This window comes from Phaseolus vulgaris, chromosome 2 (genome assembly GCF_051622355.1).
Source record: "Phaseolus vulgaris cultivar YP4 chromosome 2, ASM5162235v1, whole genome shotgun sequence".
Taxonomy (NCBI): domain Eukaryota; kingdom Viridiplantae; phylum Streptophyta; class Magnoliopsida; order Fabales; family Fabaceae; genus Phaseolus; species Phaseolus vulgaris.
Window position 1 is genome coordinate 36,949,342 of NC_143499.1, and position 12,204 is coordinate 36,961,545.

Consider the following 12,204-nt stretch of genomic DNA (forward strand, 5'->3'; position numbering starts at 1 on the left):
ACTAAGAAAAGGTCAATAAAGTAATGTACAATGTGATCCTCAAATTCATTGTATCAATTATCAAACTACTATCAACTTTAAAAGAAAAGATGTGTTTCGTAGACTATTTTAATTTTTTTAATTTTATTAAAGAAACTAATGTCATGATACTTTAGTCTTCTCTCTCCATATTTTATTTTGGATATCTAATTATTTTTCCAAATATATTAATGCATTTCCCCCAACATAATAAGGTCCACATTATTGTTGCTTTCATCCATTTCTACTTGAATGTTAACGTGAAAATGGTCAAATACATAATAAGGAAGACTTGTATTGTGTATTAAAAAAGTACAAATTGAGTGTTCTTTGGACCTCAATCACTCCTAACTAAACAATCAGGTATTGTTTGAAACAACAACCACTTATGACTAAGATATTAAGTATTTTTTTTAACAATAATCACTCTTGTCTAAATCATTTGTTTGCAAGAAATATAATAAAAAGATCACAGGGTTGTTAACTAAAAGAGATGTTATGTGTTAAGACAAATACAATATTATGTTGCTAGATTTACAAGCTTTTTACTTAAGTGTTTGTGGAATCTTGTTTAGTCATTCCTTTCTTCTTTAAGTATATCTTCTATTTATAGAGAGCTTGGAAAGATAGTTCATGTAAATCCTTTTCTAGTCATTGTGAGACATTAACAAATTCTTCTATCTTCCACTAAGTCTATCCTGTCCTCGTAGATGTTGAGGGTTGCATTAAATGCTCTTTATGCAACAATAATTATAAACTTTTACTTGAAAAAACATATTGATACCTATATAACTTATCAAGTTTAGGTCAAAATACTTGATCTCGTAAAAGTCAGGACCGTACAAGAGAGATATATTATGCAAATGTGGTAGATTGTCCTTTTAGAGAAATTGTAAACATAAAATAATGTTGACACACTCTTCGAGAGATTTTCTGGTATTGACGTTCATTGTGAGATCCTCTTGATGGTCTGAAGAAAGAACATTTTATGCAAAACATAATATAAACATATATAATTTAAGAGGGTACTATAAAATGTTAAAGAAATATCTTATTGTTTGTCTTAAGTGAGAGGTTTTCATATAAAGATAAAAATGTTGTGGGTTGACGTCAAATGAAACACTTTCATTTATCGAGATTTTGTACTTAAAATTAACTGTTATTAAAAAAAATTATTTTGTTTGATTTTTTGTAAAAGTTTTACAATATTATTTTAATTATATTCTTTTTTTTTATATAAAAATTAATGACTGTTTAAGAAATTTTTTTATACAATATATAATAAGATTCGATTCACCATTCAAAATAATGAAGAAAAAAAAAACGATTCATAACTATGCTATAGAACATAAGATCAAGTTGAAGACATATTTATTAAGGCACTACCAAGGATCAAGTTTGAGCAATTATGACTTATGTCTTGCCTCACGGAGGGGTGTTAAATTATGATACAAATTTCTAAAAAGAGCTCAAGAAAATAAAAATCCTAGAAACTACTAGAACTAACAATTCTTAGAATTATGAGAACAATCTAGAAATGTAAGCACAAGATGTATTGTGTGTAAAATACCTAGAATAGACAAGTTATAGAAAATTGAACAAATTTGTGGATACTTATAACTAAGGGGTCAAAATTACGTAAAAGAATTCAGGAACCAAAAATTATTGATGATTAAACATTTAGGGACTAAAATTGTGGATATTGGTAAATTATAAGAAACAAAATTTAAATTAAGCCAAGAAAACTATACAATAAAAAAAAAGAATAAGCTTACTCAACCTGACTGACATTAACTAACAACAATGCTACTGCTGCACACTTTATCCTCGTATAAATATCAGTTGATTGTAGAGTCTTGTATGCTGCTACGAGCCTAAAAGTTGTCATGGATTCTGTCTCATCGTATGTGCTTCTCATCTGCTACCAATAGTCATCACAGGAGCATACCCCATCTCTAAAATGATGGTATCGAATAGGGTCTCTAATTACAATATGCCGTTGCTCTAACTTTCCTATGAGTTTTGCAAACTTATGACAATCTCCACAAATCTTTAGGTTCTTCCATATTCTAATAGTTTTCTCCTTTGGAAAGCTCATGATACCAAAAACAATTGCCAGTTTCTCACTGTGGTATCTAAGAGAGTCTTCTCTCTGTTCCCCTTCAAGATCTTGTAGTACAAAATTTGTGTCAGGTACATAACCAGCACCAGTAAGCCTACAAATAAACTGGTTCAACTGTCTATTGATCTCATCTATTTGAGGATGTGATTTATCTCCCAAAATAAAAGCATGTATTTGCTTATTGACTTCAATCCAGCTGCATCCAGGTTCTTTCCTTATGCCCCTTATTTTCATAGCCCTCCGAACTTCTGCAACCTCATTCCACCTTTTTGAATTTGCATAAATATTAGATAACAACACATAGGCTCCCGTGTCCTGTGGATCCAACTTTAGAATCTTCTTAGCAGCATATGTGGCTAAATCCACATTCTGACGTACCCTGCATGCATCAAGCAAAGTCCTCCACGTAACAATATCTGGCTCACAATTCATTTCATGAATTAACTTAACCATGTCATCAAGCTTCCCAGCTCTTCCAAGAAGATCAAGCATGCACCCATAGTGTTCTCTTTCAGGATCTACCCCATACAAGTTCTTCATAGATCGAAAATAGACCCAACCTTCATTTACTAGACCTGCATGACTACACGCAAACAGAATCCCAATAAATGTAATATGATTTGGTTTTGGACCCTTCACTTTCATGGACTCAAATAAATTGAGTGCTTCCATACTGAAACCATTTTGAGCTAACCCAGCAATCATGGTGCTCCACGAGATTACATCTTTCTTGGTCATCCTATTGAAAATGAACTTTGCATCCTCCAAACTACCACACTTACAATACATATCTAAAAGGGCATTGCTGAGGATAAGATCTTGGTCAAACTTTAGCACAAGAACATGGACCTGCCTCCCTAACTCCAACAACGACAAACTAGTACACGCTCTCAAAATACTAGTAAGCGTTGACTGGTCCGCCCTAAAACCCGCTCTGCCCATGCTCTTGTAAAGATGTAAAGCCTCATCCCCATCACTGTGCTGAGCAAAAGCAGCAATAATGGAGTTCCAAACAACAGAATCTCCAGTGACCATCTCACGAAAAACACTCAAAGCTTCCAACAACTCCCCCAATTTTGAGTAAACATCAATGAGCGCACTGCGAACAAATACATCAGACTCCAAACCCACTTTCATTATCCAAGAATGCAGCTGTTTGAGATCGGACAACCTTTCACACGCTCTCAAAACAGAAGAGAAGGTAAACATGTTAGGCATGACACCATCCCTAAACATAAAAACCAAGAGCCTCAAGGCCCTTTCATTTAGCTTGGCATTAGAGTAAGCAGATATCATAGTCGTCCACGATACAACGTTTCGTTCAGGTATTTTATCGAACAGTACCTGTGCTTCTTCCAAGAGGTTGAATTTGACATACATATTGATGAGAGTGTTGATAAGAAACGTTTTGGGGTGGTACCCGTTTGAGAATATGTGGTGATGAACGCGTTTGCCTTCCCTGACAGCACCGTGAGCCAAGCAACACTTGATGAGCTCAGAATAGGTGATGGCGTCGGCCCAGACTCTGCGTCTTTCCATGGCATCCAACACATGCATGGCTCTGGGAAGGTCTCGTTGGTGACAATGGTTGAGTAGTGATTCCGTCTCTGTGGGCACATAGTTTGAAGACACGAGAGAGGAGTTACCACTGTATGAACAACGATGCAAAGTGGTTGGTCGCAACAATTGTAAGTGCTTTGATACACCTCTCATAGGTTCAGTTCGCTGGTTCTCGCATGGGTTCGAGGAACAAAAAACACGGAAAATTAATGGTTACATAGTTTGAATATTGACAAGTGTTATTATTATTATTATTATTATTATTATATTACTATTAAGAAAAATATGCCTATTCATATTTTTATTATATTAAAATAATATTATTTTAAAAATATATATAATTTTGTAGGAATGATATTAACAAAATTAAAATAATACAGTTTAAATATATATATATATATAATATTTTTTTAAAATGATATAAAAAGAAATGTAATGATTATTTTAAACAATGAAATTATTTAATTATTTTAAAGGATAGAAAATTTGTTTAATTTTTTATTTTATTAAATAAATAAATAATAATTTATTTATTAAAAGATAATATTATTTAATTTCAAAATAATTTTAGAGGAAGTTATTAAGTGATGTATTCTTTATATAATATTATAGATAAACGTTTTAAAAAAAATGTTCTAAAACATCATTTCTCTTTTATCTTTATAAAAGAATTTGATCCATTTCTTATAATTATTTCTAAAGTAAAAAATTTACTATTCCAGACGTATGTTAAAAATGTCTTCTTAAGACTTAATAAATATTACACATCATAAACGGAAGTTTTTAACATTTGTCACTATCATATATTTTTCAAAAAATTTACAAAAATGAAATTTACCAATAATGGAGAAAATAAGACATGACAACCATCTCCAAATGTCACGTGTGTAATTTGTAGTGTAGTTAGAATCATCTATTTTAAGTGCTTTTTTTTATGTAATAATATTTGAGAATAATTCTATGTTATGATGGGTAATCAAAGATTGGAAAAGTGTGTTTACATGTGCATGAGTATTGCAGCAAAGAGCGATTACTTCTGTGATGGAGTGGAGATTTGATATAGTTACGAGCAACAATACTTATAACTCTATTAAGGATATGAGAAGAAATGGAGTAGGACTAAACACCACATGACATATAATCACTAGAATAAGAATATAAAAAGATTCTACTATTAGAGTTATACTTATGTGCTATAGATTTTTAGAATGGTCTATAGCTAAAACTATAGATTGGTTGCAGTATTAACCTACCATGAGTGTTCTTCGTTTATTAGGAGGGTTACAGAAACTGGTTTAGGAGGTGTGGGTTGTCACAAACATTTTGGGTTTGCTTGTTTAGTAAGCTAAAAAATAATGCTAACACTTCTTTTTTTTATACAAGTTGGAGCATCCCTTAAAAGTTGGAACATCCCTTAAATGTTCAATTTCTTTCTATTTACTATTATTTGTTGATAAAAAAAAATCAAATATCTAACCCTCAAACTCTTTGACAAAATACTTTCCTACTTTCTAGACATCAAGAGTCACCAAAGAAGACAACATTTGTACTTCGACTTGACCAAGAGAATCCTTAAGATCTACATCACACATTCATTCTGAGATTTCAAAATTTAAAATTTCATCTTTTGAACCAAGTTTCACTATTTATATGTCTTTACAAGTATCTTCACATATTATTCTATTTTATTTACAAAAGACTAGACAAGAGTACATGTGACTCGAGCGAATCAACTAAGAGCATAGAAACGAGTGAATCGACAATCTTTAGTGTGTAGTACTTGAAAAATGTTATGAAGTTAGAAATAAGCAAAACATTACTTTTTTTAATATTTTTTTATTTTAAATTTTTCATATAAAATATATCTATTTGAGTTTTTATTAATGGAGTTTTGTGTTTGATATATAATATTACTATTGAAAGCCTCAAAACCCTTTTCTTTTTACACTCGAACAACATCTAATGGGATAGCAGTTTGGGGGAAGGGAGACATAGCACCCTCATTCTCAATTTCATTTGTCTCGAAAGAGTGATCATACACGAAAAAACCAAATACATGCCAAAAAGCATTGTCAAATATCAACTATATAGAAAAGTGATTAAATGGGTTAGTATTAGTGGGGATTCACAAAGTCATTCAAATAAAATATACAAGAGATTTCAAATGAACTAAATCATGGGTTTTTGACCATGATGGATTATTTTGTTTAGTTTTTACCAAAATAGGGTCCGTTTAAAAAAAATTACAAATTTAGACAAGTCGTGCCAAGGCACGACTTCATATGCACAAATCGTTTCAATTTGACACGACTTTGTCATGTCATACTAAAGTCGTGTCAACTTGGCACGACTTCTGGCCTGTCATACTGAAGTCGTGCCAACTTGACACGACTTCTGCCACGTCATAATTATTTATTTATTTTTTATTTTAATTTTATTGTTTATATATTGGATAGTAAGTTATGTAATGTTAAAAATTAATTTGATACATAATTTTCTAAGAGTGTTAGTTTTAAAGAAAAAAAAATTGGATATATAATTATTTTTAAATTATTTAATTATTTCAAAATAATTAAAAATTATTTATATTATTTGACTTATTTAAAATTTATATAATTATTTTTAAATTATTTAATTATTTCAAAATAATTACGGTACTTATACCTTTTTATATTTTAATATAAATGACATTAAAAAAATAAAAAATGTATTATTTGAATTGTGATAAAAAAATTATTACTTCAGAAAAAAAATGAATAATTATGATACACGATTATCCAATTTTTTGTTTCTTAAAACTAACACTCTTAGAAAATTATGTATCAAATTAATTTTTAACATTACATAACTTACTACTCAATATATAAAAAAAAAATTAAAAAAAAATTATGACGTGACAGAAGTCGTGTCAAGTTGGCACGACTTCAGTATCACATGACAGAGTCATGTCAAATTAGAACGATTTGTACATATGAAGTCGTGCCAATTTGGCACGACTTGGCTAAATTTGTAATTTTTTTTAAACGGACCCCATTTTGATAAAAACCACAAAAAATAACCCCATCATGGTCAAAAACCCCTAAATCATCATATATTATCTGCGTGCTTTATGGAATATTGTTTTTGTGGTTGCTTTTTTATGTATCATTTAAATTCATCTTTTCCCTAAGTAAATTTGTTCAAACAAATATTATAAATATATTTTTTATTCTATTGCAAATATTTTCACTAGTACAAAAATAAGAAAAGAACGCTCCTTATTTAATGCGGTTCAGCGCTTAAACGCATTAGTAAAAAACGCGGTGGCATTTTTGAAATTATTTTGATTTACAAATGAATAACCGCATTTGTAAATCAAAAAGCTTGATTTACAAATGCGGTTTTTAAGTTTAGCCGCATTTGTAAATGGTTTTTACCCTAAAAAATTTAGGCGCTCAACAGTTTCGTTCATTCTTCGTTTGCGCTCATATCTGTTCTTCGTTTTCTCTGGTTGCGAAGTTCTTCATTTTCGAAGGTACGTAACTGCATTGCCCCTTATTCTCTTGTTTCCATTGCTCCTAACAACTGCATTGAACTCCAATGGCTTTCGCTTTCCATATTGCTTTCGTTTTTAATGGGTTTCGCTCTGCATTTTGAAGGTGTACTCTTCCATTGCTTCCGCCGCTGTCGCATTTCGCTCTCGCCGCTCCGCCACTGCTTCCGCCGCCGCTACCGTGTTTCCTCTTCTCCCCTTTCACTCTTCACCAACAACGTGCCCCTAAAACCCCAGCTCATTCAGAAAAATATACAAATGCGAGCTCATTCAGAATAATATACAAATGCGGTTATTTGAAATAACCGCATTCGTAAATCGCATTTACAAATGCGGCTCTATAGCCGCATTTGTATTTCTCTGATTTACAACTGCGTGCTGATCAAATGCGGCTCTATAACCGCATTTGTAAATGTAAAATAGCCGCATTTGATTAGCAATTATGCGCTAGTGTTTAGAATTAGAATCTTAAATAGGTTTGAAGCAAAATCAAATTAGAAGATTGCAAATCTAAGTCTTTTGTCGATTGCAAATCCTAGTTTTCTGTCAATTAGAAATCTGAGTCTTCTGTCTTAAACATCTACAAAAAGAAAAAGAAAAAAATTGAAGATATCATAAAATTCAAAATTAACATATTCAAGCATAAGAAGATATATTAAAAAAAAAGGAAAAAAAAATAAGCCAATCAATTCAAATTATGATGTATAGCGTTTAATCCACATACCACCGTCTAATACTCACATATTGTCTACCATCTAAGTAGCGTTTATACTTCATCAGCGAAGGGTCTACTCCTTGAAAATGGAAGACCATGGCCAATTCTTGGTTTTCTGATCATCATGGGGCTTTTTTTTTGTTTTTATCAAAATGGGATCGCTGTAAAAAAAATTACAAATCTGGGACAAGTCGTGCCAACTTGGCACGACTTCATATATAAAAGTCGTGTCAAGTTGGCACGACTTTGCTACGTCAGTCTGAAGTCGTGTCAACTTGGCACAACTTCTGCCACGTCAACCTGAAATCGTGCCAAGTTGGCACGACTTTGTCCACATCATTTTTAAATTTTCTTGTTTTTAATAAATAAATATATTATAATCATTTAATTAAAATTAAAATTATAAGTTATGTAATATTTGAAATTAATTTGATAAATAATTTTTTTTATGAAAGAATAAATACTTAGGTAAAGAAAATGAGGAAATTAATAATCAAACTTGAAATTGAATTTTATTATCAAGCTTGTTTGTGCAGACAATTGCTTTTATTGTAACCTTCGGTTATGTAATATGAACATTTTTTTTGTTTATTTAGAATTGAATAATCTATTTCATGGATTAATCTATTGCTTAAAACTAACACCCTTAGAAAATTATGTATCAAATTAATTTTAAACATTAGATAACTTATTACTCAATATATAAATAAGAAAATTTAATATATATATATATATATATATATATATATGACGTGGACTAAGTTGTGCCAACTTGACACGACTTCAGATTGACATGACTTGTCCAGATTTGTAATTTTTTTGAAAGCGACTCCACATTAGTAAAAACGAAAAAAAAAAATACTCCAATTCTTACTTCTTAATAGAATGGCTTCATATCAACTGTTTGACAATCATTTTGCAGTTATTTTTCTATTAAATGATTTAATTTATTTTTTAATTAAATATCTTAATTTAATGCTTTATTATTAAATAAGTTCTCAACTGATTGTTTGTGGAAAAAAAAGTAGATTTCAAAACATGGTTTTCCTTATTGCTGGATATTGGTATCAAGACTAGAGTATTTTAGCACGTATTAATATTTAAAATCATCCCCATGAATTAATTTTTATTTTATATATTATTACTTAATTATATTGACCCCCAAATTATTTTTTAAATATCGGCCACTGTTTCTACCAAAACACTGGATAAGTCTTTATAGGTGATGACAAAAACGAAAAAGCAACCGAAGAAAAAAATAAAAAAATTTATATATAGTTTAACAACTAGTTTAAAAAGTTTATAAACGAAAATCACGCAATAAAAAGTTATAGCATTCGTTATAATACTAATTTTCAAAGTAACGTTTTCCTAATTTTAATTTTACATTTATAATACTAATTAATTGTTTTCTAAACACAGTTAAGTTCCTAAATGACTAAATGAACTAAACACTACATGAAGCAAATGAATAAACACTTAAAAAAAATGATCGAAAAGCCACCAATAAACTATATTCCACTATAACTTTTTATAGGTAGCAATCTCAACATACAATTGGAATAAAAATAAAATAAGAGTTCTTGAATCTGGTTAAATACTATTGCATATAACCAGTAGAATTTTATGGCAAAGTACAAGTCTAAACTGGTTTTCCAGATGCTAATTATAGATACTTGTCCTCAATTGGACCTTTATTTTATACCTCGTTAAGCCTTCAAGGGTTGTTCTATTCTGACACAATACCATGAGCAGATGCAAGTGATGGAATGCTCTGTTCATATCTGAAAAAATTGCTTGGATCTACTCTGGTCTTTATCTTTACCAGCCTATCAAAGTTTGTTTTGAAATACTTCTTACCCCAAACACTAGCCTCTGCATAAGTAGCATTTCCACGTCCATTGACACCTATATCAACATCCCTATAGTTCAAATATGAACTTCTAGGTGAACTTGACACATAAGGGGTCATGTAATCATAGAGGCTCCGAATCGAAGATAAATATCCATTAGCAACATCTTCACCCTTCTCTTTCCAATTCACGGAGTACTGAATTTTATACAAGTTACCAGCCCTGTGTGGAAATGGTGTTTCCTGCTCAGAAATCTCACTCATTTTCCCGCCATAGGGGTTGAATGTGAAAACAGGCTTTTCTAGTTCCATCATCTTCTTCCATATACCTTCAAGGTCCGTTTTGGAAATGGGTTTCTGCACGTAATCTGATTTCTTCTTCAGGAATTTCTCTGGTGCATCATGCCTTTGAAGCAAAGCATTAGCCGAAGTCCCCACTGGATGATTATCCCAAAACAACACGGAATCGATCCAACTCATTTGAGTGCACTGTTCACCAACTAAACCCAATTGAGGGAAGCTCGCATTCATCACATGAACCAGCTCTTGTGCATTTCCCAGAAACAAAGCGTTGAACTTGGCCCTTATCGTCTTCTTACCCATTCTCGTCACAGGACTAATAACCACTCTAATAAACAAGCCATCATGTATCTTGTTAGCAACATATTGCCACTGATGAACAATATCACTGGCACCTTGTTCCAATGTTTTCTCAATTCTGAAAACTGTTACAACTTGAGGCACAGGAACCAACTTGATTTTCCATGAAACAATGACCCCAAAGCTTGCTCCCCCACCTCCTCTAATGGCCCAGAAAAGATCCTCCCCCATTCCTTTCCTGTCCAAGACTCTCCCTTCAGCATCCACAATTAGGGCATCCACAATATGATCCACAGAGATGCCAAACCTTCTCATCATGTTCCCATACCCCCCTCCACTGAAGTGCCCTCCAACGCCAACAGTGTGACACACCCCAGCTGGGAAACCAAGGATCTTGCTCTTCTCGGCAATCTGGTAATAAAGTTCACCAATCGTTGACCCCGAGTCAACCCACACACTCTGGTCCTGCACGTTGACCTTCACTGATCTCAACATAAACATGTCCAAAATGGCAAATGGGGCTTTTGCCACGTACGAAAGGCCATCATAGTCATGGCCCCCACTTCTTATTCTCATCTCAAGGCCGAATTTTTTGCAGCAGATGATGGAGGCTTGGATGTGGGAAACGTGGTTCGGTGCCACAATGAAGGATGGTTTTGGAGTTGTGGGAGAACTGAATCTGAGGTTTCTGATGTAGGCCTCCAAGATGGGAGGGTATGAGGAGTTGTTTGGGAAATAGGTTACAGCAGAGATTGGATGGGAGGGGTCAGAATGAAGAGAGAGACATTGGGGAATGGTGTCAGAAACTGCCATTGCAGACTGGAGCAGAAAGATTGAGATAAAGATTATGATTGTAGACATGGCTGTTGTGCATGGATTCGGAGACTCCTTAGTTCAATACTTCAGTGGCACATTTGAAAGGAGGGAGCCACAGAATATAAAGATGGGAAAACTTACTTTTGACACATCTATTCCTATTACGAAAAAGGATAGTTTTTGGTAAAAATCAATATATATAATAAAAGGAAATTTGGAGTTAAATGATATAAAAGAATATTAAAATAATAGTATTGTAATGAGGTGGTATAAAAATTTGGAATTTTCAATGTATTATTCCCATTCCTATAGAGTGGTGGTGATATTTTAACATAGGGAATAGTAAATACATATACCTAACATCCTAAAATATTAATATAATTATTTTTATTTTATTTTTTAATTAAAAATATTATTATAATATTACAATAAAATAGTTAAATAATAACTAAATTTAAAAATTAAAAATAATTAATTATTATATTTACTGAATTAGATACGAGATTATAAAATTATTAGTATCTAAAATAATTTTTATTATTAATAAAAAATTATAAAAGAGTTTTTAAATTGATATTTAAATTAGCTATCAAAATTTTAGCTACTAATATTTTAGATTATAAATTAGTTTATAAAAGATTAATAGAGACTAATTTAGAATACAAAGAAATAAGTAGTTAAAATTTTGATAATTAATGGTTAGATATCAATTTAGAAGTTATTTTATAATTTTTTTATTAATAATAGAAACTACTTTACATATCAATAATTTTTTTATTTTATAAAATGGTCTCTAATTTAGTCAAATAGTAACTAATTATTTTGTTATCTAAAATTAGTTTTTATTTAATAATTTTCTTGTAATGTAGAGAGTTGTAAAACTTATTTTTGGTGTCAAAGAAAAGTTTTCCATTTCTATAAAAAATATTAAATTATAATAAAATAATAATATGTTAGATGTAAATGGTGTCAACTTACCACTATCATAA

At 31.3% G+C, this 12,204-nt stretch overlaps 2 protein-coding genes across 2 annotated transcripts; both read right to left on the reverse strand.

The window, feature by feature from the left end:
• Positions 1-1,680: 1,680 nt before the first annotated feature.
• On the reverse strand, positions 1,681-3,902 carry REME1 (Pentatricopeptide repeat (PPR) superfamily protein). The gene has a single exon (XM_068613600.2). The coding sequence runs from the start codon at positions 3,851-3,853 to the stop codon at positions 1,940-1,942; it is 1,914 nt and encodes a 637-aa protein (XP_068469701.1). The 5' UTR covers positions 3,854-3,902; the 3' UTR covers positions 1,681-1,939.
• A 5,724-nt stretch (positions 3,903-9,626) lies between these two features.
• On the reverse strand, positions 9,627-11,281 carry LOC137809732 (berberine bridge enzyme-like 8). The gene has a single exon (XM_068610821.2). It carries the CDS (start codon positions 11,258-11,260, stop codon positions 9,677-9,679), a length of 1,584 nt encoding a protein of 527 aa, XP_068466922.1. The 5' UTR covers positions 11,261-11,281; the 3' UTR covers positions 9,627-9,676.
• Positions 11,282-12,204: the final 923 nt, after the last annotated feature.

Coding starts and splice junctions, on each gene's coding strand:
- REME1 (XM_068613600.2), bottom strand. CDS start 3,853: ATGAGAGGTGTATCAAAGCACTTACAATTGTTGCGACCAACCACTTTG.
- LOC137809732 (XM_068610821.2), bottom strand. CDS start 11,260: ATGTCTACAATCATAATCTTTATCTCAATCTTTCTGCTCCAGTCTGCA.